Source organism: Paralichthys olivaceus, chromosome 1 (assembly GCF_024713975.1).
Source record: "Paralichthys olivaceus isolate ysfri-2021 chromosome 1, ASM2471397v2, whole genome shotgun sequence".
Classification (NCBI taxonomy): Eukaryota; Metazoa; Chordata; class Actinopteri; order Pleuronectiformes; family Paralichthyidae; genus Paralichthys; species Paralichthys olivaceus.
Window position 1 is genome coordinate 12,881,174 of NC_091093.1, and position 27,133 is coordinate 12,908,306.

At 39.6% G+C, this 27,133-nt stretch overlaps 1 protein-coding gene across 1 annotated transcript; it reads right to left on the reverse strand.

Moving 5' to 3' along the window:
- Nucleotides 1-10,959: 10,959 nt before the first annotated feature.
- On the reverse strand, nucleotides 10,960-27,006 carry LOC109625129 (zinc finger, AN1-type domain 3). Its single transcript, XM_020080233.2, has 6 exons — nucleotides 26,608-27,006; nucleotides 20,530-20,570; nucleotides 19,660-19,860; nucleotides 17,896-17,961; nucleotides 16,089-16,304; nucleotides 10,960-13,028 (listed from the first exon to the last, which is right to left on the reverse strand). The coding sequence occupies exons 1-6, from the start codon at nucleotides 26,688-26,690 to the stop codon at nucleotides 12,874-12,876; spliced, it is 762 nt and encodes a 253-aa protein (XP_019935792.2). The 5' UTR covers nucleotides 26,691-27,006; the 3' UTR covers nucleotides 10,960-12,873.
- Between the last annotated feature and the right edge of the window lie 127 nt (nucleotides 27,007-27,133).

The following is a 27,133-nucleotide window of genomic DNA, read 5'->3' on the forward strand; positions in this document are numbered from 1 at the left end:
CCAAGCCTGAGTAATTCCTGAGGTGATTAGTGTGGTGTTGTTTTTAAGAGCCTCTGTCATTCTGGAATACTTGTACAGGCAGTACATAACAGAAAAATATGTCGATGAAAACACCTTCATGTGTGAGGTCAGCTTTATTGAAAAACCACAAAGAAACCAGTGTCAGAGGCGTCAGATAGAGTCATAACATCCCTGATGGACAGAACATTATGCTCACCATGTTTGTTTGGTTTAATTCCTGACATTCATGCTTTATTAAAAGGATTAGAGTTTTATTAGACTTGTTTGTGTCAGAGAAATAAAAGAGAGGAAAAGAAAACCTCTGAGGTATAGTTTGCTACTACTAATAATAACTAATCCAAAACCAGTGTAATAAAAAGGTTGAAAAGCTCCACCCAGTCTGACGTGTATCACATACATACTGTATATGTGCACACACACACTCTTAAGTACCTTGGAGGGTTTGCAGCGATATCAGTGATCCCATTTCAGGAGATGGGCTTCTGCTTTGGTTTCCCTCTTGAGAGAGAAAGAGGGAAGTGGATTGTAGGGTCATCCTCTGATTGATAAACCATGTACTGTATGTGGTTTCCTTGGCTAACCCCCTCCCCAGTGTGCATCAGTGTACCTGTGCTTGTGTGTGAAGGTGAGACGGTGGGAAATGAAAGTCTTTTAGCCCGAGCTGATACTGAAGGACTCTTTTTTTGTTTGACTTCATATGCCTCTTTCATTCAGTTCTTAAGTAGATTCCTCTGTCTAAAAAGAGAATAAAACTAGGAATGCCACTTTGTTGGGTCACACATGTCAAATAACGACAAGAGATCTCTATTATTTATATTTCTCTGCTGGTAGCTTTTCCTAGATTACGTCTCAGAATACACAGATTTGACACTTGTGACTTGACATGAACAAAATGCCAGGGAGGGGATTTTTGGTACTGTTTATTATTGTTTATAATTAATTTAACTTAGTATTTTAATATTAAAACACAACCAACCAAATACAGAAAGAAGGAAACTTTTACATTAATGAATGATAAACAGCCTCAGAGAAGTACAACACAAGTCCAGTTTTATTTCACCACATCAGATTAACTAGGCAACTTATTTTCTTGGCTGACACTGTGGTATTTACTGATTGTAAATAAAAATGGCTGTGTCTCCCATTATCTCGAAATGAAGCAAAAATATTATGGGGACAATCGGTTCTATATTGTGCATCTGGAGCCAGAGTGCACAAAAGCAATTGGGGAGCGATGGAGCGAGGTCCCAATGATACTCGACCATGGATGAGCAAGTCTCAGCTGTCAATCATCACATTTCACCCTATTTCTAAAGTGTCAAATAACAAATTACCAAACTTACTGAAAAGATGAGCATATGGTTTATACCTGTAACTGACAGAAATCATACTTCAGAAAAAAAAAAATTTTGATGTGAAATAGCAGGGAGGAGATTTATGACCAACAGGTGGAGATCAAGACACTGTAGCTTCACTTTTGGGATGCAGTCATGACATCAGTCTTTACAGTCTGGTTCATACACTGAACTGAATGCAACAACATCCTTGTGACACTGACGTGGATGATTCTCTTCACTATAATGTCTTTCTTACCAAAAGGACACAAAATCACAGTCTACATTAAACACAGCTCAGTCAGCAGTGGACAAAAGATTGAACTGTTTTGTCGAGTTTCTGGGAATGAATGAACAGGAAGTGGTTATGAGCCACCAGAGGGGACGTTTGGGAGACTGAAGATGACGCCATCAAATGACCAACTGATATTAGGACAAAATAAGAGCATGGTTTTAGATCAGCTCCGACATAGAGGACTCTTTCTACTGGTTGGTCTTTGAAATCTGTCTCTACAATCTTAAGTGTTCTCGGCAGTTTAAAAGATGTATCTGCACGAGGCAGCTCAAGTGACTGAGAGACATCTGTGCTTTCAGCAGTTGTTGCCGGTGTTCTTGAAGCAAATCCATCTGACAAATGGTCACGTGATAATTTCAGGGCCACAATATTCAAGATGTTTACTGACATGTACACAGCAGATAAACACAGTTTACAGCATGTAATGAAATTCTTACTATGTTTTTCAATCTCCCAGCATACAAATATTATAAAATAAAATAGTATTAAAAGAAATAGAAGAAATATATAGAAATAGAAAATAGTGCAAGTAATTATTTACAACTGGCAAATGTGTCAAATAAAGGTTTTTTTACTCTGTACTGTATTATTTAAAAATTATCTAACAAAGCATTTGGTAGTTCGACTGTCTCTTGAAGTGACACACTGGGTGAAGAAACCAGCACTATGATTAGTTGAACTCTTTTTGGATAGAAACTTATATAGGGCAACTGGTCAAACTCAAACTGCCTTGCAAACTTTGAGTTACTTAAAGGAGACAAACATCAACCTATCAGCCCTTTAGTGTACTTGTGTTAGAATATGTACCTGCTATAAAGAGTTCTGGTTTGTAGATCTGTGGTTTTATCCTGCTTCTGTCAGGGCATTAAATCAAGCTTGCTTTTCGTATCAGAAAAGTCATGCAAGAGACGCAGGTGTTACATCTCACAAAACAGTACAACAATGTTATCCTTAGGCAAGCCAAAGACCAACAACAGATAAGCTTACTGGCAGAAAAAGAGCCTATGTGGTCTTTTAAATCCGCTGAAGAACAAAGTGGGCAGGATGTCTCACTGCTTATTATGCTGCAGACGTCAAAGCTGCTTCTTCAGACCAAACTGGATTCAACTTTTTTAACCTCTGGGTCTTGGAAAGAGACCAAGTATACCATTGGCAGAAGTAGAGCAGAACATCACACGAATGAAAAAGAAAGAGGGCAAAGTGAGTAAAACTAGGAATGCCACTTTGGCGTGTCTTGCATATAAAACAAGGACATCTAGTTACAAGAGATTTAGATTCTCTCAGATTTTCTAAACTGGTACATTAGACGCTTGTGATATAACACAAACCAACAAAATTTTAGTGACATTTTAACTGTTGCTATTTATTTATTATTATAACATTTAATCTAGGAGACGGAAAGAAAGAAAGTTTTGGCCTTGAGGGTGCATTGAAGTTTGGATCTTGATATGCTTGACATTTATGGGAATGGATCAAACACAGTCTCAGAAAGGACTGTGAAGACATGGTACGGTACAAGCGAGGGAGGGATGGAGGGAGGGAGTGGTGGAGAGAGAGACCCAAACAAGCTGTCCAGTTTGGCTTCGGTTAAGAGAATTGAGAAACAGGAAATCAATAACAGCGGCCACCCAGGCAGCCAAATAAAGGAGGCTTTACAGTGGCACACAGCAAGCGATGACAACACATTAATAAGGAAAGTGCTGTTTGGGGGAAAACAAGATGCCGTCATATGCTGCAGCGTTGTTTTGGAATCAACATAGAATGGGAGCTGCAAAAATACGCAACGCAATGCAAACAACCCTAATTTACAACGATGCTCATGTTGATGACGGTTATTTAGTGCACGTAACATGACATGGTGCTGTTTAGCCAATAGCTTTAAATCAGTGGTTAAATGTGAAATCAATACGGCAGTGTGCATGGTTAAACAGGAAAGATTCTCCAAAGACAACATTAAAGGTGAGATGAGCAGAAGGTCTACAAGATATCTGCAGTCTGCACATTTTTCAATCATTTCAACCAGAGACATTGCTGTGGTCCAATAGTCTTTTTTGCTAAAAGTGAAATGACTCTAATATCTCAGTGTCAGCCATGATAAGAGCTGGTCGAATTCTTTAAATACTGAGGAAAGGTCTGTCAATGTTTCCTGTCTTATCTCCCTTAGCATAGGATACAATGAAAAATACTTTTCACGAGGAGATAATGGCATCACAACTCCTTACAGCAGCAGCAAGAGTCTCACCGTTGTGGTGTCACCTTGGCAGAACCACATAAGGGTGTTTAATGCTGGAGACACAATCTAAAACTTTTGGAAACAATATTCTTGATTTCCCCTCTTTCACATATATATCCTGTAAAAGGAGCACTAACGAAAAACAATTTCATCATTATAAAAGAGCACTGTAATAATAAATGTTATGTCTTAATATTACTTACTTTGGCCCCTTACTCAATTCCTTTATTTTTATTTAATTATTACTTTTAGCTACATTTAGATCTTTAGTTTGTATTTTGCTATTACTTTATATGAAGTAACAACAAAATGTATCTGGTGTATAATTTGAAAACATCCTATATTACATGGTGCTATTAAAGAAACAATATTTCATCTTTCATGTGTTATAAATGGACAGTTTAAAGGATGAAGTCAGCAGGTTTTCCCTTTCCTTTAGTTTGACATATAGCTTTAAAGCTTTTTTGCATATGTAATAAATCTGCTAAATTAAAAAGGCCAAAGTCTGCAGCAAAGAGTATCTGTGGAAAACTCTGCTCCTGAATTGCCTAAATACATAGTTTTCATTCATGGCAACATCTTACTAAACATCTAACGTGTCTGCCTATTGGCTGGTTTAACACGAATCGGAACACTATAACAAACGACATTATTACCGTGGTAGCAGCTGTGCTTACAGCTAATCAGGAAGCCTCTGGTTGAAGGGCGTGGCATTTCCAACATGCTACAAGTGGTTGACAAATCCCAAAAGAGTGGGCCGGCTGACCACTCAGAGCAGACTGGGATTCTTTGAGGTGGGCCCAGAGCTAATATTGAGCATTTTGGGCAGGATAAAAAGGGGCGCTGCAGTAAGGTACTTTGTGAGACAAATAATCTGTATGTGTTTGTGTATTTGTGTATTTTTAACTTTACACAATGCAAACATATTCTAGTAGACCCCGCCCCCCAAAAGAAAACTCAGAACTCCCCTGTCTTGTGATAGAAGCATTAAAAGTTGAAAAATGCCTTGTGTCTGCTTGGACCCAAATTTTACAGTCAACAATTCAAGGGATGGGTGCAAAGAACCTTGCAGCTTTGCAATGCAGCCATGCAGTGCTGCGTCACTACTGCAGGATCCCCACACACTCAACTTTTTCAGCTGGTTGCTGATTCATCCTTACTGATGGCTTACTGATGACAAATGCCTTCAGGCAGGTGAGCAGCTGACTCTTACTCTAACCTTGTTGAAATATTTAGTGCAACACATACACAGTTGCCTTGCTCAGCGTTTGAACTCCGGGGCTGGACAGTGGCGCTCCCTCATACTGACAACACCTCGGAGATGATTACTCACCTGAGAAGTATTATGGTGATCCCGGGTCCTGCTACAAACACTGTCCTGTTCTCCCTGTTCATCAGAAACGCAAACAACGACAAACGTGACTATAGCACCACTCTCTATCATGTACCTCGTACAATTACTCCGGTGCTTACCAGCCAGTTATATTGAGGAATTAATGAAAAAAAACATCATGCCCTCCTCAATCTCAGACACAAATTACTGCAACTTTGGGACATGAGAATTCCTCTATTGCCTAAAACACTTGATGTGGCCCCCTGCTGTAACACGTCTTTGGTAGCATCCACTAAGATTCCAGCTCAAGTGTTAAACTATCCTCAGCCTGTGTGTCAGCAGCTACACCTGCTTCTCCACTGCCAACAGGCTACTGTGGTCTTCTCATGCTCACCCCAGTCTGTCACATCATTGTGGTACACTCTGTCATTCCAAAGAGCTAACACCCAAACACGAGACGACAATGTGCTGCTTTCTGGTCAGCATCTTGATCGCGTTGATTCTGTCTCATCTGTTGACGTCATACCAGCTTGATATGTTGTACAACCTCACAAGTGTGCGATGTACTTCCGTCTGTGCAGATTGATGAAATAAACATGTCAATACCTCAAGTCTCTGTGATGTTTCTGCAGAAGTCACGTCAATATTTTCATGTGTGAAGCCAGCAACAGAGTCAAACCACAAGTCACACTGAAGCATGATATAATACCCAAATGCCGAGAGGACACTTTGCTAGACTTACACTTCATAATGGTTTACGCTTGTAAAGTTTCAACCCAACCTCTAAGTCTGTGCTGCATCAAGTGGTTGTCTCTCAAACCCTAAAAGAGTAAGACACAACAGAAATGCTGCACATAGATCAGGGACGTCAATTTGACTCTCAGTGTCTTCTACTCTACATCGAGAGAACACATATATCATATTCGGTTTGACGTGAGGATTGACAGATGGAACATAGCCCACAAACAGTATTAATGATCAGCGAGCCAAGTCCCTTCTTTAGCAGCCAGGTGAATGGGATGACTGTCTGAACCAAGCTGTTGTGACTTACGACACTCTCAACCCACAATCTTGCAACAGGTTTGCCTCCATTCTTATTCACACATGAGCCGAATGCCAGCAACACATCATCTTCATCAACTTCAGGCTCTCCTGTGTTACTCGGCTGACACAGAAACAGCCGCTATAGTCTGCTTCATGGAAATGTGACTGTACACACATTCAGCAGAAACTACAATATGACCGTGTCAAGCACACACACTCTCTCTGATGAGTGTGTAGTTGAATGACCCGACTCTGATGTGGATTCCCCTTGAGTGATGTGCAGGACACGTTACACAGTCCCAGGTTAAGCATAACAATGGTCACAGACCTTTCAATGCTCTCGTGCCATATTGAGGACTTGAGACACCTGTTCATTTTAGCAGCCTCAATCCCCCCACTTCACTGCATTATTATGTGCTTTGCCCTTTAAGCCTTTAACATCTGCAGTTACAAAGAGCCACAATATAACTGGCTGAGTTTATTTATTAGATATATGTTCATGATGTTTACACAGACGACCTTTTAGATACATATTTCCCTATTTAAATCTTTGTTTTGTCATTCAGAGCAAGGAAGTGTTGTTGTGAAGCTGTCGTGGACTGGAGGACAGTGAAAGTTATCCATTTCATTCCTGTTTTTTTTTTTCCTCTGCTGCAATCATCACAGTACTATATACCTTTTTAAAGCCTAATGTAAATCCAAGCCCAATGGTTGTCTTTTCCTAAGCCCTTAAATAAATATAAATTCTTCTTCATCTTTTCTTGACCCCATTACCTTTTCCATCTAGGTCAAGGAAAAGAAGTCTTTTGACTTCAACTGCAGTCATTTTTTCTTCCTTCTCAACAAACTTTGGCTGAAGATTCCGGTGTGTTATGCTTGTAGTGGCGAATGGAGCCTCGAGCCCATCGTCAATCAAGATGAAGAACAGGCTACAGAGGTCTGGAAAACTTTTTTCAAACTCAACACCCTGAGATTTTTTTCATTTATCAACTTGATATCATCAGCTCCACTGAAAAAAGAGAACTGACTTTCTTTGGTGTAATTTGTTCAGACTTTGTGCAGCTTCCTCTGAAGATCACAAAAGGTTTTATTCAACTTTTTATCCAGATAAATTAAGCAGTAGTGGTCCCCAATACTTTGATGTGTAAAATGGGTGGAGGTGCCCTTTCATCCCAGGTAAATAATGGCTGTACAAATTATATATGATAGTTCCAGACTCAATAGTCTAATTCCAAAATGAGATACATCCATCATTTAGACGAGAAACAATGTAAAAACATAACACTGAGTCAGGCAAAGAAAGTAGCTTGCATTTCTTCAGTGACAAAATGCTTTAAAAAATGTGTTTTCATGGAGTCATATTTTTTCCAAGATTAGTGTGAAACTGAGCTCATCGTTTTTTGCTATTGGAAACGTGAAACCTTCTCTGGCTCTTCATCCATTACAAGCTCCCACTGTAATACAGACCTGCCATCTGTAATTCTTCATTAAAGTCTCATCCTTTCCACCGGTTTATCTCACACGCTTGAAGTCTGCCAGTTACTGGAATGAAGTGTGCAGTCAGCCTTTTCCTTAAAGGCCACATGGGGGAAAAATGTCCCGACTGACAGTAATGGCTATACTGGGATTAGATCTTCCACCTTGCCGCTAATTTCCTCTTAAACCTGATCAAATGTCAGCAGCATGGCTGTTCCACACTCCTGCAGCAGGAGCCAACTTGGGCTGGTTAAAGCTGGTCAGGATGGTAATTAATGGTGCTGCCATTATTAGCTGTGGTATGAAATGGGATTATGTGTTTTATGTGTCTCTGGGTACATTCAAAGAATATTAAAGGACATCCACTTACAAAATAGATAGCATTAGCAGCAATACATACTGCTGCATCTGAAAGTGATTATTTAATGATACAGATTTAGCTTATTTTATATTTCTTCACAAGACAATATTTTAACAGTTAGCAAAAGTGTAATGTCCACAAGGGCAGGGGCGGACTGCATGGGTCAATAATCCAGGCCGGGAATGTGACTCATTTCCAGGCCCCCCTTTTCAGACAAAGCACCAGAACTCTAATTTGTATGTCAAGTGCCACAAGAATCTCCTTCTCTGTTGCCACAACAAAACATAGAAACTTTGACTAATTATTCACACAGTGGTAATGAGAAATCATTTATAAGTCTCAATTTTCTCCTAGTTTCAGACGCAGTTGTAATTTTTTTTTTTATCATTAATTGTATTATTTATCACTACTTCATTCAGTTCAGTTCATTGTGTATTTTTATGAGTAATTTAATTTGTTACTTCATTAATTCATCCATGCATTCGCAGACTCAACAAATGTGATGTCCCATTTATTGGAAGGTCTTTTTTATTTTGAAATCACTCGAACACGCTTGTTACTTAATGCTTAGAAACAATGGGCTCCCTGTTTTAATAGCATCAAATGAATATTTCAAACCAACCTTAATGGAAAAGGAACACTTACATCACTTACATACATCAGTGTGATAAGAACTATCCCCAATGACAAATTTTAGACAAATTTCTTAGACATGTACTTTGCCTTTTTTTTGTTTTTTGTGATCCATATCACATCCAATAACATGGAAGAGGCTGGGTTTATTACCTAGACTGCAGCTAGCCACCAGCAGGAGATCGAGACACTTGGGCTTCAGTTCTGAAGTCTATGGTGATTACACATTTCTGCTTGGTGCTGGGCAGATAACGTAACATGGGTTTATCTGAGCTTTTTGGCTGTAGCTGGAGAACAACCCTGAGCGGTGTGAACCAAACAGGTAATTTGCAGACTAGAAAACAAAAGCAATGAAAGTAAATTCAGGACTAAATGCATATTTTACTAATTTTGAAGCATAATATTCCCGTTACAAATATTTGATCTAAATCCAAATACTGTTTTATTAAATCTGTCCACTTCTGTGTCATTTACTTTACTAATAAATCATGAAGCAACCTTATATGTGCTTAAATGGATGTAATGAATTTGAAGCCATTACAGACATGCTTTCATAATGACAAGCCCTAATCAGATTGAATAAGACTAATAAGTGACTTTAATATTATATAGGGCGCTGCCTGGTTAACAGCCTATGACACATTAGACAGTAAAGACTCATCTGGCTCCTGCGTTGGACATCGTTACCTTCCAGTGGATTTATTGTAAACCTGAGATCATTCCTCCTCTGATTCTTGGTTTGAAACACGTCAGCAGTTTCCTCTCTTGTGCTCAGTCACACTTCAACAGCAAAAACTAGTGGTGTTTTGAGTGTGCTTGTCTGGGGAGAGAAAGACAGCGGGATAGAGTGATAACAGTCAAGACATGAAAGCACAGATAGAGTAGCAAGAGAGACAAAGCATTTAACAAGGCCTCATTCAATATGAGGATGATGTAGATAACTGACGGCAGCCAGTGAAGGCAGTATGAATGGCTGGCGCCCTTGTTTGTTGAGCTGTAAGGAGATTACTTACCACTGGCCACAACATCTTATCCCCCAAATCCCTCTCTAACACTAGGCAGTCAGCAGCAAATACAGATCTCATGCTCCTTCTTGCCACCCAATCCTGGCATCGTGCTTCATCCTGTGTGTCAGGATATAATCAAGACAACATGGAGCACAAAGGAGAATACAGACGTGGAAATCCAAAAACAAAGAGAGGGCTCTGAAAAAGCCTGAGGGGGACTTAAAAGATTAGAAAAGCCCCTCAGTGTATTCCAAACCAATCAAAAGCAGGGAAATGTGCACTTCTCATTAGAAATAAATAGAGGTCTGCATATGAGAAAAACGTCTAATTCTCAATTTCAACATGTAGCATACCGTTTTATAAATAAAAACAAAGGGGAAGTGGATCAGATAGAAGTTAAATATTTTAAGTAGTGTTTTCAATTGAAACAAAAATATCAAATGTGTGAGTTTAAGAAAATGTAATTCTGCACATCATGTGTGGCAGCTGAGAAACTGACAGGACTGAAAATGCTTTTTAGAATGAGAACTACACAGGGACACACAGGTCAAGTTTAAAGACATCTAAATGCTGTCTGTGACTCAGCTTCTCAAACTTTCAACCACCTTGAGGGAGGAGAAGCGTCTATTACGACTAATTCACATTAAAGCGCTAACTTGTGTAGTTCTGGCTCCATTTGAAAGAGAAGGAGGGCGAGGGATTACACCCAGGCTGGCGGCTGGCCAGGCTCAAACATTTGAAGATGTCTTTTGATCACCACTACATATAGTGTGTTTTCTTTTTGTCCCCAACGTTAATTAGCACAGCCGTCCCACAAGACTCATTGCTGCCGTCAGAAGCCTCTTAAGTTAGAATTCTCCATTAGTGAGCACACAAACGCTCAAACAGATTTGTTAAGTAAATGAGAGTGTCTTTATAGCAGCCCTCTGTGAGCAGTAAACAGACGTTTACATCACTGTAAAAAAAAACTGGCAGGATGTTGGGACATGGCCAAGACCCAGAGAGATGTTGCAGGAACCATACTACATACGTGCATTCGTTAAAAACAATCAAGGTGCAAAATATGGACATATGTTCACTCTACTGACACATTTCCCTTGCGGCCAACGGCAAAAATCAGACCAGTGGAGGGAATAAAAACATGATAAGTCGGCAAAATTCTCACAAACAATTGTTACTCTTCCCATCTGTCTTGTCAATAAGTACACCAGAGATGTCCACACTTTGTCTAATCCAATTTATTCTTTCTCAGTAAAAGAAAAAGTTGGAAAGGGGAAGCAGGGGGTAATGCAATGAAAACAAAAATTCAGAAATTTCCACGTTCATCTTCCCATCATATGACATTACAACCAAAACAAAGGCAGCTCTACACTAAAGTGTAACTAAATCTGCAATGCAAAAAGGGTTAAATAAGGTTTTCCATAAGATACAGAATATTTTTTTCATTACGCATTTTCTGCTCATTCTTTCCACCAGGAACACATTGAGACAGGAATTATTTGCTGATTTGAACTCGCTCACCCCATCCCTCTTTCCTCATCTTCAGCAAAACAAAAAAGACAGTGGTGGAGAGGCAGTGAGGAGAAAAGGAGGAGGGAAAGGAGGAAAAGCAGAGCAATCAATAAAGAAGAAGATGAGAAAAGGAAAGTCAAAGGCAGGAGGAGGATGTGGGCTCATCATGCCAGCAGGAAATTAAAGCATGGGGCAGAGGGATGAAAATAGGAGCATTTAGGTATGGGGAAGAAGAATGAAACCAAAATAATATTAAGTCTTGTTTCAAAGTTATTGGAGAAATGACCTTAAACAATGTCGATAAGTGAAATGAAGGGCTTAGACATTAAGAGAAACCTGAACATCAAAAAAGTCCAACAGGCACCACTGAGTGATGCTCTGCCAATTTCTGCTTCAGTCCAAATTCTGCAGCCGCCTTTCACTTTGCCTGTTTGTGCTCAAAGAGAACAACAGCTAAGCACATAAAACAACTTAAGGTGGTGTGAGGATGTGTACAATGCAGACGTTCCAGGTCCAGTCATAAACCATATAAGCACACTTTAATGTCCGCCACGTCCTGTAAATGTACTTCTTCCTGAAGTTTGCACGCATCCAGCACATGTAATCCACATGTTGCGGAAAAAAGGACGATGGCTGCGAAGAGAAAATGTCTTCACGTTGAGGGTAAGGAAGATAAAGGTTAAGACAAAAAAGGAAGACCGAGAAAATCCTCGACAAATTAAGTCTTGGATCAATCACATCCCAACGTTGAAGACGTGTTCAATCCAAGGACGAGTAGCTTGCAGTTCCCACTATCAGTGTGTGTGTTTGAGTTGGGCTCACACTGCAGCGTCTGAATTTGGATTTCATTGTTTACAACTTCACAACGATCTGAAAACAAAGGAGTGTCCGGTTTGGAGGTGTGAAAGTTGTTGGGAGGAAGGGCAAACAGTGGGCTCTGATATCCTGAGGTGGATGATTATCAGGTGTTTGTGTTTCTAAAGGTTAAGGATTAAAGGTGGGAGGTGGCCAGGGGGTAAGACACTGACTTAAACTGAGGCTGGCTATCTTCGTTTGCTTCACAAAGTCCATGCTTGGCGCAGAGTTGAAAGCAGCTCTGTCTGACTTTGAGGTAAAGAACAGTCTATAAACAGCGCCAAAGCAAAAGTGTACACAAAGGGTGACCATCCCTTACTCCTCCTCCTCGTCATTCTTTGTTGTTGGGTGTTTTTCTTTTAATTTTTGAGGTAAAGAGTACAGTCTTAAACTGGCTTCCAGGACAAACGCTTGTAATTCCTTTCTTCATCCTTTAATTCGTTCTTGCTCCACTCACCCTTGTGAAGTCAGGAGCTTGCAAAAAATGTGGAGAAAATATTTCCTTAGCTCTTTTACTGTTCTTTTATTCCTGGGTACGAGTATTTTCCTAAAGGCATCTTAGCAGCAGGGATACGATCAAGCCAACAGAAGCTGAAAACAACCCAGATATGGGGAAAGAGTGGGATGTAAAAAGAAAGGAGCATAATTTAAAGAAACAAGTGGAGGTTTGTATCCAAAAAACCTGCAGAAATCTGGAAAATAAGAGACCCAAAAAAAGAAAAATCAAATCCCTGTTAGTGCCAAGATACTGTCTGATCGCTGAGATTCTTCAGGAGCATTCCTCCCCGATGCGCTGGCATGAGCGGCCCACCTTGCGGTCGAGCTTGACCATCTTCAAGACAGCCTCCTGACGACCACGGCCCAGGTGGTCGAACAGACAATCGTGTTGCTCTGGGAGCCGGTGGAGCATACAGAAGACGTAACCTGGAGGGCGGGAGAGGGGTGTGGATGCAAGAAAGAAAGAGCAGTCAATTTGACAAGTTTAGTGAAGGTACGAATATTACTACGGCTGCACTTTAATGGAACTTTTAACAACTTGAATCACAATCAGAACAGAATATCACAAGATACACTGTACACGAACAAGAGCTCGATCGATTTATAAGTCAGCTATATGGAAAACAGCTGATATGAGGCTTGATTTAATATTTTTATAACAATTTTTCTATTAAAAAAAGGAAGATAAGCTTCATATTTGCAATATTTGTATCAGAAATACTGTATGTTGAAATAGCTTGCAAGACATTCATTTATTTTTGGTGTTAAGTGTGGAGCAAGGCAGTCAGGAAAGACTGGTTAGTGGACAACTCCGCAAACCTGGCAGTGGCACACACCTGAGACACCCAAGGAGCACGGCAGCAGCTAACGCTGGGTGTCCTCCCTACAAACCTCTGCTCGAGACAATAACCTGGAGAATCTTTTCACTGCTTCACTGTGCATAGGGTCACTTCCCCATCACTTCTGCACTGAACTGTAACCATACCATTTGTCAGAGCTGGCCGAGCTCTGAACCTGCCGTGCTTGGAGACGTCCAACAGAAAACATCATGGTTAAGGGGCCTGCTTGAGTAATTAATAAGCTCCTTAGTCAGATAGTCCGCCTGCACATAGGTAAGTGAGACATACAATTCAAATAAACTGCATACACTGCAGGGATTGACTTGTTACCAGGTGAATGTGAAGGGGCTAGCTAACGAGAATAGGCCTAGCAGTTGAAAGTAGCATGAAAGGTAAAGTTCAGTTTGACAGGGTCAAGCATCTTAAAAACAAGAGTTTCAAGACGACAGAGAGCAGATAATATTTACAGCCTCTGCATGCCTTTGTAAAGCGTTTAGTTACCAGAGAAGACAAGCTCATCGCCTCCTCTTTTGACTCCATTGAACAAAGGCAGACACCCCTCATTTCTCTCACTGACTCCTTCTCTTCTGAAGCGCTCTCAACAGAAGGCCCCACCGCTGCAGGAGGCTCGTTTAGCTCAAAGAAGCTCGTTAGCGCTCATGGTTTTAAATTCATTCATTAATACACATAATAACACTGCTGGCGCTCAATGAGCAGGGATGAAATGCCCAGTTTGACAGCTGGTTGCTATGCAATTACAAGTGATTACAGTTCACACAATGGGAGTGTAAGGGAGAAAGTTGTGTAACGTTTGAGTGTATTAAAAAGAGATGGGTGTAGTCGCTGCTTACTGCAAGTGATATTCCCTACAGACATTCATTTGTCAAATAATTTAGCAGTACAACAGATTTCCATTCCACCATTTGTCCTAAATTTAACAACTCCCACTGATAATAAGCCCAATATTTAGAAGTCTGTCAACACACTGCATTCAAAGATAGGGATATGAGAACATGATAACGGTGCTGAAGTTTTGTAACTTTACAGTGAAATAAGTTCCGTTTTTAAATATCAATGAGCTGGAGGGAAATTTAGTGATTGAAACTTTCTTTAGGGTTATATTGTGCTATATTATGCTACAATGCTAACAGCCCAGATGTTCTCTTCTGCAAAGAACAGCCTGTACATCTCAAGCCAGTTTCTTTATAAAAATTCTACATGGTTTTTGAGTTTTCCTCAAGAAGACAAGTCAAAACATTTTCTGAAGCACCACTTCACAACATGATTCATAACTGCAAAGGTTAATGAAAATTTTTTTGCAAGTTCTGCTGCGTAAACGAAAATTTGGCAGATGGATGGATGGAAATATTGATCACCCTGCACTAAATGTCAAATATAAAATGCACATACACCTATTGTACAGAAATACTTGAAACATAACCAGTTACTGGAGTGAGAAGATTGATTAATAGAATGACTTTATAAGTGGTTTTCATCATCCCTGCTGCTGCACAACATGCAGCCTGCTGGCAAGAGAAAATGGATTGCAGCCATTATGACTAGAATGTACCACGTGACTGAGTGAAAATGAACATACAGGAAATCCAGAATACCATGCCCTGTTTTCCATATTTGGAACAGACCATATTTTTAATGTTTTAATCAAATGTCAAATAGATAACTGCTTAAGGAAACGATAATGTAGTAAGTTCTCAAATCAGACATTTTAGGACCATTGCTTTCAAAGAGAAAGACAATGAAAGTTGGGTCTCCATGTTACATGAGAGCTTGTTTGATTTAATCATCTCTTTATGTTGCAGTGCTTTTAGTGTGTGTGAGACTCTCATCTTGTAAGATGAATATCACAGTCACTATGCAACAGCAGAAGTCGACTGAGTGTGACAACGTAAGATCAGATAGTGTGGTGGAGCTATCATTTCTTCCCCATTTACAGTCTGAAAAGTGTTCGTGCTATCAACTCATTATCAGACCTTCTTGGCTTACATTCTGCAAAACCATTAGCACAGTAATCTGCAATTACTGCAGTAGTCAGAAATCACTGTAATTGCCACCATTTCCCCTTCAGTCTGTGAAAAGCATGTTTTCATCGTAACCACTGAACTATTAAGGATGGATGGCCCATGCATTAAGCTGTGCCTGGTGGAAAAAAGGAAAGTCAATTTCCAATTTAGAAATTAGTGTGTGGGTTTAAGCAGATGGTCTTTAAGCAGTGAAGAGCTGTGACTTTTTAAGTACTTCAATTTGTATGCAAACAAGTTGATTAGCAAACCAAGTATTGGTTTAAACTGCATTAGTGTTTGTGGTAATTGGCTTATGTTTTATGTGCAATGTGAACCATTCAGGCTTTCCGTAATGGTCCCCCTAAGGCACTATGGCCATCGACATTTCTGTCAACAGCACAAACGCACATGCAGGCGTAAAATGCATTTAAATTCATAAACCTATGACCAAGTTAACTAACATTTATTTGTGAGGCCAATACTGACCACTTCAAAAGTAACGTATTGCCCTTTGCACACTAATTCATGTGTAAGCCATGACGTATGAGCTATTAGTGTGAACAATGAAAAGATATCTGCTGAGTGTTCTAATGCATGATCATGTATACAGAGTTAAATCATCGTACCACAGCGACAGGAACCCAGCTCTTGCTGAACCAGCTCCAGTTTGGTTTGGCAGCGGTGGCAACGTTTGCGGCTCCGCTGTTTGGAGCCACCGCGAGACGAGGATGAGGATGACGACGCAGACAAAGATGACGACGATGATAAAGACTCCTCACCCTCTGGCACCACACCCACCCTGGCTCGCTTCTCAGGTGAAGCATCGCTTTCTGACTCAGAGGCTGGAGGGCAATATAAGCACATACAAAAAAATTGAGAGAAAAAAGCTATTACTTACATTACTACAACAACATTTTTTTTACCATTACATTTTACATTGAACATATTTTTTTTTTGCTCATAAAAATAAAACACACATCCTTGATGATCGTCGATCATGGCACTGTAGTATAACTTAAAGTCAGGAGCCTGGTCAAATGACTTTGAGAAGATGAAAAATCAGTTTTATGATTCTAAAAAATACAAAAGTATGTGAAGGTTAATCGACCTGCTAGAAATGGTTTTGAATAATTAGTCTACCAATGGATTTGCCTGTTCTAGTTTTTATCATTCGCATAACCTCAAGTGAATCCAGAGAGTATTCATCTCCGACTGCTAGCTTTGACTAGAATTTCAAGATAAAAACAATTCTCCAATAATGGGCTCCATAACATTTCATTTAATATATAAGACATTATCTCTGATATAGTGAGCTATGAAACTGCAAGAGAACAGATGATAGCACACAGGGACAAAAACACCTTTGTGTTAAATAAAAAGGTGCTTTGGAGATGAATGGTTCTCCTGCATTAGATTAAATACAACCCAGCACCTGAGACAGGAAGAGCTTCTAGCAAATTTCCAATGGTGGCTGGAATTTCAACTCAGCTTTTCTCATCAATCCTGCAGACTTTTTCCCCCAGCCCTGCGGAATGCAGATCAGTGCTCAATAAATCTCTGAGAACTAGGCCAGGCTGAGGCAGCCAGATCCTCCAGCCTTCCCCATCGATCCCTATGTGTGTGTGAGTATGTGTCTCTGTACATGTCCAAGTGCATGCTGTGAAGAAAAAAGGTAAATCTCTACTGCCAATTTACACAGGCTGTGAGTCGACAACTGGCAAGAAAAAAAAGAAAGAAGTAATTTGACGCTTCTAAATTATATTGATATTGACAAATATTGTATAAAAGACTGGTAAAGTCAAAACGTATCCACACTTTAAAAACATATATAGAAAGATTGAAAAAGGTGAAACATCAACTCAGCCACAGCATAAGATGACGCTGTGTGTGCACAAATGTTATGGTATGGTATGGTGCTCACATGATCCCACTGCATCAGACAAGGGATCAACAGGTTCATGCACCGTTTCCTCACCTCGCCCACTCTGCAGTTGTCCTAAGCTATGTGCGTGTGTTCATGTGTGTGAAGGCAGCACATTGTGTCAGCTAAAAAGGTGAAAGCACCATAAAGTGTTTTTTAAACATCCAACTCGTTCAGATTTCTCTGATCAATGCTGGTGATGATGCTATGGTGCAAGTTTATTTCTCAAATGGATGTAAACACAACACCAAACCACTGAGTTACAACCCTCCCTTCTGTATGAGCTTTACTATTTATAATCTTCATTATATGTCTCGGTTATTGTTCTGTTGTACTACTCACAACAGCTTTACTGTCTTTACAGTCATGATCTATTGTGTCCCCCACATACTACCCTCTGCTGTGTCCCCTAGAAGAACAGTTACCTGGCCATTTTGAATCATTTCAATGTCATCAATATTACTGAGTCACACAATGTATAACAAAATAATGGACATCACAATGAGGCATACCTGACTCAAAGGAGCGTTTTGTGGGGGTGGAGAGTGACCCAAAGACTGTGTCTGAGCTGGATACTTCTGAGAGAGATAAAGAGAGAAAAAGAGAGGCAAAGAGAGAGAAAATGAGAAAGGAAAATGGAAGTAGAGAGAGGACATAAGGAAGTTAGTTTTTAGTTCTTATCATCTCTCATAAAAGTGTAAAACTAAATTAAATGCATATCGATATTGATTTAGAACAGACCAATAAATAACTCAACAATAAATAGAAATGCAAGTTGTATAGAAAGTCATAAAAAGCATGCATCCACACACTCAGCTGGTTGCCTGGATACTCTGGTAACGTTTTCCACATGGAAGCAAAATAAAAAGACAGAGACTAGGGTGTGTGGAATCCTTTATTATACTCCCCCACAGCAATAGATATCTGTGACAGGAAAACTGCAGCATGCATGTGTGTAGACTGAAGCCAGCCGACAGACAGCCGACTGTGGGTGTGGAAAAAAAATACTATGTTATATGAAATAAAAGTCTGAGACCTCTGAATGGGAAAGAGGTATCTGCTGTATGATCCGTGTGATCCTGACACAGTTTTAAAAGTTAATTCAGAGTTCAATACTCTAAAAAGTCACATGTAGACATTTCATTTAAAAAAAACTAGAGGGGCTCTCAGTAGAGTGCATACCTCCACCAAGACCCAACTCTTATGAAACCACATTTAAATACACTAGATTCAAGTTTTTATTTGGATCTGCACCAAATTGTACACACACAGACCAACATTGTATTGATTCTTCCTTGGCACAAGTCCCATCAAGTTTCGTGGAAGTAATTTTTATATAATTTTGCTTACGAACAAACAAACTAATGAATACACAAACAGACGGAGTGAAAACGTAACCTCCTCTGCAGAGATAAAAAATACTGCAATTCTTCAGCTCTGCTAATTATAAATCACATGTCATGGTTGAGTAGTGATACTTAATATTTCCTGATGAATTAAGCTGGTATTAATTACTTTCTGTTAGTCATATGAGTTCATGGTAAAATTGATGCATATTAGTCAAGGAAGAAGAATAATTAGACCAAACCTGAACCATAGCTGACAACTCCAAAACACAAAAACATTTCAAGTAACAACAAAAGATGTAACACAAGGTGTTTAATGATTCATTTTATAGGGTTCTTTACTGAACATTTTACTTGTTGATGACTGTTTTAGAGGGAAATGAGCTAGTTTTATGAGATGATCTTTATCTAAATCTAAATCTTCTGTATATTATGACAAAAAATAACAGAAAACCAAGTGCGGGCAAACTTTTTGGTCTATTTGGTGGCCACTTTATTGTCCTGTCCTGCATTGGCCGCCACAAATAACCTTGTCACTGTATAGTGATGACAGATGCCCTGGCACTTGTAGGTGTCCTCTTAAAACCTTCACTTGTGAATAGATACCCTTTCCTATCATTTCACTATCTGTGCCATGAGGACAAATATAGCCAGGACAGGGGCACTGCAGAAACTAGCAGTCTTCTACAGACAGATACACTGGACAAAAGGCTACAGTAGGTGTTCTGAGCATGTTACACTACATTCCCATTCTGCACAGGCGTGTTAGATTAGAAATGCTCTACTATTTAGGTTCAAAGATAAAGGAGGAAAAGACTTATCAGTGAACTCTGACACATCTGAAATAATAAAGAGGACTTGGTCCTGCACCGTCTGAGCTGAAAAGAAAACCTGATAAGATTAGTTTCTCACTAATTAATGCTCTCTTACCGTCCTGAGCAGGTAGAGATGTCACTCCTGTCTCTCCTGGTGACGGCTCCTCTGACGTGTTCGGCATCGACATCAGTGACTGACTAATGCTGCTGTTTGTTTCATTACAGAAGATGTCTGCTTGGCTGCTGCTGCTGCTGCTGCTGGAGCTTGAGGAGGCCTTTGGGGCACAGTCATTGTCTGGCTGCTTCTTCTGAATGTCTACAAAAGAAGGCAGATGGTGAGACATTTGTGCGCACATATTTGAAAGCATCTATTTATTGGTGTATGGAGTGGTTGTTCAGTTGGACAGTGGGCCAAACAAGTGTGGCATTGAGAGAACTCTGGTGCATCAAAGGATGACAACCAACTTCAAACAGAAACAGTGGTACACTGTGAGCATTGTTCTGATTTTATGTGAATGGACATCATTTTCTACTATAACCTCTAACACTGATTGTATTAAAGGATGAAATAAAGCACAAGGTACAAAACATTCTTATGAAAAAAGATATGGAAAAATCCAACACATGAAGTTTTCTAAATAGTGGAGCCCAACCGATATATCAGTTGGCCAATAATATTGCACGATATGAGTCTCATATCAGCATCTGCATTAATGTTTGCTGATATGCAACTTTTATTTTACAGAATGAACAATGCAGAAAAGATGTGAATAAAAGAATAGGTTGAATTACTTAATTCAAGTTCAATATATATTTGGCCATCCATCCTTGGTATTTGTGTTTTCTTTAGATTCATAACGGTTATGGTTGAACTGTAAAATATTCAGCCTCAATTCAATTCCTCTGTTATAAGGATTTGATAATGACCCCATAAAATCAGTTTTAGCATTTACCAAACAAACACTTAAGAAGAAAAAGAACTTACCTGCAAAACATTTTGAGCAAAGATTCATGGTCTTACTCGACCTGATAAAAAAGAGCAGAAAAGCAAAGCACATGTTAATCAAAAACAGAAGAGTGAATTTCAGAAAATTGCAGAATGGTGATGCAAAAGGTCTAAGTGCATTATACTAGTTATCCACATATAAAGAGTAAAATGTTTCCACAACCTTGAGTCACAGACTGAGACTTAATTTATCACATGGGATCCTGGTAAAAAAAAAAAATCACGATAAGGAGCGTGATCCTGACTAGAGTTATACATAATTCACTGAATGAAAAGCTGCCATGCTATGAGGCCTTTGAGGTATAAGTAGGAGGCCAGACCACATCAGCTGAAATTATTTTCTGTCTTGCAACCATTGCAGTAATACTAAATAGTAAATCAAAAACAAGAAGCTACTAAGTTATATGAATGAAAGTATTTGATCCTTTGATCCGTTGTTTGTCTGCCTCTCTAATGTACAACAATTATTTTGTTTTAGAATGATATTTTATTCATTATCAAACTTTTTACCAAGATGTGTTGAATGAGTAGTATTTTAATTATTGTATTGTATCAGAAATTGCATGATCAGTTGTCCCAATCCCTCACAAACCAACACTGATTCTAACATTGATTCCATAATTGCAGATATAGATCTTTGATAGAAAATTGTCATGGGGTCGATCACTAAAGCCTCGCTGATTTCAGTGGCACATCTCTTTCACAGCAGATGGCTCTGGCTTTCCTCCGAGAGGGCTCCTCTCATTTCCTCTTCAGCCCTCGTCCTTACTGGCTGCGCATTGACCGTGACGGTCACTGCTATCAGTCACATTCTATTTATTTTGGGCGCTTCGTTGCACACCTTTGTCCTCATTTCTAAATGTAGGGTCAGCCGCAGTCAACCTGAGGGCTGTCTGTCAGTCGCCCGGTGTAGGGTATTGGGTAGTAAAGAGAAAGGGGAAAGCCAGAGTTGAGGAATAGAAGAGAAATTGCTTCATGACACAGGCAGGAAGGAAGCTAGCACTGGATAAACAAGACATATCCTGTTGTCAACCTTACAAATCAGAGGTAATCAAATCACACATTAATTAAGGAAATAAAAGGGGTGAGAGGGGGTAAGAGGAAACATGCAGGACAGGAACACCTACATGCCTGTTAGGCTGAGTGAAGTTTAAACAGAGTGCTCAACAATCAATCTGTTTCATACTTGGCCCACTGCTGTTACTAATGAGAACGCCTGATTGAAACAGACAGGAAGACGGGCTGCGTCGCCTCAGTAATTCAGTTTGACTGACACAAGGGAGCAGAGGCTTCGATGGGTGATAAATGTTTTGAGGGAATTAAATGCTGCGAAACACTCTACTGACATGATCGGTTAAATAAAAAACAACTTTAGAAATACAGATACAAGTCTGTTAATAAAGTTTTCCCAGGCAGACCTTATTAAATGATGGCTTATCTATAAGAGGAAAGGAAGTGACAGAGAACGGCTGTGTTACCAGGGGAGGAAAAATAACTGCAGTTCTACATTCACGTTAATTCTTTTTCAAATTAAACTAATTTGTACATAATCAATCTGTGTAGTATTTTTTTACTTAATTAATTGAAGTATTTTTTTAACTGGTTCAACAAATTTATTTTTGTCAGTGCAGCAACTTCCATCTTGAAAACCAACACAACCTAAATTTGACTGAATACATGTTCATAAATACAGTAAAAATGTAGGGAATCCATAATCACAAGGAATATGTTTTACACTGCCTAAATTAATTTAATCATTTTGCTTTCTAAATCAGGTTTTGACCTGATTAATCATATGGGATTTAAAAGGTCAGCAAATTCAGAAAAATATTAAAATATGAATGTTACTATATAAAAATATCTTGTTTTGTCAAAACAGCCCAAAGCCCAGGAATATTCAATTTACTATTACGCTGTATAAAAACTTAAAACATGTTTAGAGTTGAGGAAGTGGAAACACACATTTTTTGCATAAACTTAAATAAATAAACAGAATATAAATGAACATTTTTTTCTAATACATTTCCCCCCATTTTTAAGGCATCAACATTGCAATTTATACAGATATACATTAGCCAGGAATATCTTGGTGTTAACAGGTAAGTGTAGTGGAAACTGACATCGAACCCTCCGTTCTGTCTTCTGCACAGTGAAAAGGGCAATCTGTCACTACAGTGGCATTAACAGTGTACTCTTAAAGGTCCAAAGTCTTGAATTAAAATTATTATGAGCCAACAGCATTTTATTACTTCTGCAATGCAACCTCTGCCAGTCATGCAATCGATAACTCAATACAAGTAATTGCAATTTTTTATACATAGCAATATACGGCTAAATAATACATTAATGGATTGGGCAATTACTTAAAGAATCCAGCAATTTTCTATTTGAAACCACAGTCTTCATTATTTCAATGTTGTATAGCTTTTATGCCGATATGAAATTATTACAGGAGGAAGGTTTGAATTTTAGGATGTATATAAATATGATGCACAGGATCCCCTTTAACTGATAACAGTATACATAGATATACACTCTACCATATATACCATGAGATGATGTGTCAGCTGGCACAGTTTTTTTTTCTGTTTAAACTATGGTAACTACACTGTTCATTACTTTGAATTATAATGCTAGGCTCAGCGACATTATGTTGTTAATCACTGAACAAGAGTACTCTCTGGAAAATTGGATTTATATCACAATTACATCAGGATTTTAAAGTCACCAGACTGGCTGCAAACAGTCCCTACTATCTGGTTATTTAACACTGTAAATAAGACTGAAGATAAAGTCACACTTCAGTAAATTTAATGTTAAAGAAATAGTATCAAAGCACAGCAGCTTACCACGGTGGCAACAAACAGAAGCTGTATATTTAGCCATGTGTGACATTTCTCTGTGTTTGGACATGACAGAGATACAGGACTCAACTTGCTGTGTGCGACAAGTCCCAGTTAAGCTACACATGTCGGCCTTGACAAGGATTTGCACCAACACATGCAAACAATTATCTGAGACCAGCACAAACAATCCACACCTGCAGGGGATGATGCAACATTTAAACACAACACATTCAACCCATCTGTGATCAGCCAGATGTACTTATATTAGATTTATACTTAATGCAAATAAATACAGTCTTCTCCACCCAATTAGTTAATTAATAGGTTTGAGAGACCACTTAGATCACTTAGGCCCTGTTCAGATGTCGCATTAACATCTGTGTCGGACGATACAATCACGAGTGGACAGTGATGAGTATATCAGTTCACACCAGATATCAGAATGCATCTTGAGTGGCCGCTTGTGATCACTCACTTCCGCTCACGCTGCATATGCAAATCAACCTGAAATCAACATGTAGGCTACATCAATGTTGCTTAGACTAAATGTGTTGTTGTTATTAGCCAGTCTGACTATGACAGACAGATCTGTTGATAATGAGAGTGTGTGGACATGTCTTTCTATAGTTGTGAGGACAGTTTTGGCTGCTCTTCACAACTTCAGAGTGTTTTTTGAAGGTTAAGAGATTATGGTTAGGTTGGGTTAGGGTTAGGTATTTTGTTGACGGTTAAGGTTAGGATACAGGGAATTCATTATTCTTTCAAAAGAAAAATGTGTGTGAGAGAGACAGAAAATGGGGGAGGAGAGATGAGCAAATCAATGTGATGTAGAGCACTACATTGACAAAGTAAACTTTTACCCATTTGAAATACTGGAAAATAGGAAATGTGGTGGTCAATGTTGATACTGTGGTGGACAACCACAGATAAGTCAATACGTGGGAAACACTGTGTGAAAGTGTTTCTGAAACTGTAGCAAGCCAGAGGATGTCAGCTGTTCTTCACAATCTTCTTCTTCATGTAATCATCATACTAACACACCAGCAGCATTTAAAAAAAAACAACTAACTGGTGTTTCCTACCACTCTTTCCATTCCAATTCTAATGACTGTATGCAACTTCCCTTATCCTATGATTAGATCCAAGGGCCCTCACACTTTCCAAACAAAGCTTATAAGGAGAGGTGGTTTAGGTATGAAAACTATCTATGCAAGAATCCTGTCAAACAGTATGGTTAGAGTCTACATATGAAGGCCACAAAAGCACGGTTCAGTGCACAAAACAAATCTTAAACTAAGACGTTGCAAGAGGCCTTTGCCCACAGCACACTATTTGGCAAAGAATTGTGATGCTGAAAAGAGGCAACAATTGCTATTGCAACTTAAAACTGCAAAGACATGGACCCATATTTGGATGGTCATGAACTGGTATGAGTAAAGAGTAATGATATCCATCTGAACACGATATTACCTTTTATCAGGATATAAGATTAAGATCATGTCACACAGCCCAAGTCTGATATTAAAGTCTCGGGACGGATATAATTTTAGAAGTAGCATATGTTACATTATTCTTAAGCTTATCCAGCCAGTCAGTGGTTAAGATGTCACCTCCAGCAGATCATCCCCTAAAATATGCTAATAGCTAATGAGGTACTTAGTGTACTACAGCAACTCTCATAGCTTATATAAATAAAAATGTGGGGAAAAAAAATTATCTTCACCAGTCTGGTTAGGTGTCACACTATATCACTCACTTTCAACCGAGCTGACATTACAAATAAAGCTATGGTCTGCAAATAAGTCCAACAAACCATTATGTGTGTTTTACAAACATAATACAGACAAACAAAGTGGAACCTTTATACTGAAGATGGTTCATGATAACAACATGCAACAATAAACAAATGCAAAATTATATAGTATTATAATGTACAAGCAAATGCATGTTCATTGAGCTTTAAAGTGCCATCATTCCAAATTATTGTATTGTATTGTATTACTTAGAGATGCTCCGATACTGACACCAGCATAGGAATTGCCTCAGATACTGGTGAACATGATAGGACAGGCTTCAGCAAGTATGCAAATCAATATACTGATCCGAAACCACGTAGGTAAAGTTTAGCTTCACCCAGATACACCTGCAACTTTCTTTTCCTGTAAATCACTTATTCTTTTTCAGTTTTGAGGGATGGCCCTACCTAAAATGTATTTTATTTCTATAAGCTGTGGCAGCACTTGAACAGCTTTTTAAAATAAGTAGTGTATTGTTGTGTATTCCTGGATTTATTTATTTATGTTCGTTTTCAGTTATGACTGTCAAACTAGAAAGTAAAAGGGTTCTATGGCATTCATTCTATAAATGTATTTGTTTTTCAAATGGTTTAACGTGAGCCAGGCAATACAACAATGATGGCAGTCATCACTTCCATAGTAGCATAGGGCTATTAAAATATGTTATATGAGTAGTTGTTTTTTTAAATACACTGGTATCGGATAGGTACTCTGTATCGATCGAGGTATTGGAATCAGAAATTAAAGAATAGGATAAGAATATCTCTAGTATTGCTATGTAAGCGACAATTCAAATTATGATTACTGCTGCAAATGTGCTATGTGGGTGAATTTCATAAACATCTGACAATACCAGTTAATACGTGGCAAATGAAGATATCATTGCTTGGAATAAATATCTAATACATATCTTAGTCTGTTATGACTGAGTTAAGCTTGGGAGAACTGATGTGTCCCAACATATAAGATGCACACATGAGGATTAATGTGCTGAGCAAAGCTTTGACATGCACAATAAGCTGATATGTTAGTGTTGGCCTTTACAGGCAGAAACCTCCGTGTCTATTCCCCACCACATACTGTACATGGTTTACACCCGAGTCCAGCTGACGGCTGAGCCCGAGCCATCTGCTTCATTTATGAACTCACTACTTAACGATCCTGCCCCACCTGTCACGTTACCTGGAGGGCTTATCCCACAGCCCTGCTCCCTGCCTCCACCGGGAGAAGCTTACCGAGGGCGGTTGGTGTTAGCTAGCGGCTAATGCTACAAAACAATGGGGAGGAGGGGGGGGGGCTAACAAGAAAAGCAGCTCATCCCTGTTTGAGCTTCTGATGCTAGCGGCTAGCCGCGGTGCTAGCTGTCTGTGGAGAGAGGTTTCAAAGCAAGACATGTGAGAGGGGCTCCTTCTTACCCCCAGAATCCACAGGGGCAGCGCGGCGGTATAACGCTGACGTTACTCGGCGGCTTGCTGCCCTCGCTCCCCGTGTCCCCCATGTCTGTCTCTTCCGTTCGAGGCTTCTCCGCGAAGCAGGTGAATCCGGGGATGGAGTGAGGGCCTCGTATTTGCGTGTAGATTCCCCCTCTGGGTCTCACGAGTACGGAGCTGGAACCCCGGCCGGATTATCCTCCACACTTTCGCTAGACGAGGAACGTGTCGCCGACACGAGCGGCACCGTGCTCCGCGGAATGGGGACCAGTCTAAATCGGCATCGGGACACCGGAGCCGTCGGAGGCAGCGACGGACAGAAACACCGGGGAATCCTCTGGGCCGATCAGCTGCAGACAGGGACAGACCACTGTCGCGGAGGGGGGGGGGGCGTGTGGGGGGAAGTGGACACACAAAAGGTAGACTGGTGTGTTTGTACTGAATGAAAAGCGACAAAGATACAGTTGTGCTCATTTCAAATGTTGCACGTGAGAAGTGTAGCTGGAACCAG

Excerpts from the sequence above, each read along its gene's own strand:
- LOC109625129 (XM_020080233.2), bottom strand. The coding sequence starts at position 26,690 with ATGGGGGACACGGGGAGCGAGGGCAGCAAGCCGCCGAGTAACGTCAGC. Across the intron at positions 20,571-26,607 it reads TGCCCCTGTGGATTCTGGGG|GTCGAGTAAGACCATGAATC; the intron begins GTAAGAAGGAGC and ends CTTTTTTATCAG. Across the intron at positions 19,861-20,529 it reads TTGCTCAAAATGTTTTGCAG|ACATTCAGAAGAAGCAGCCA; the intron begins GTAAGTTCTTTT and ends CTTCTTTTGTAG.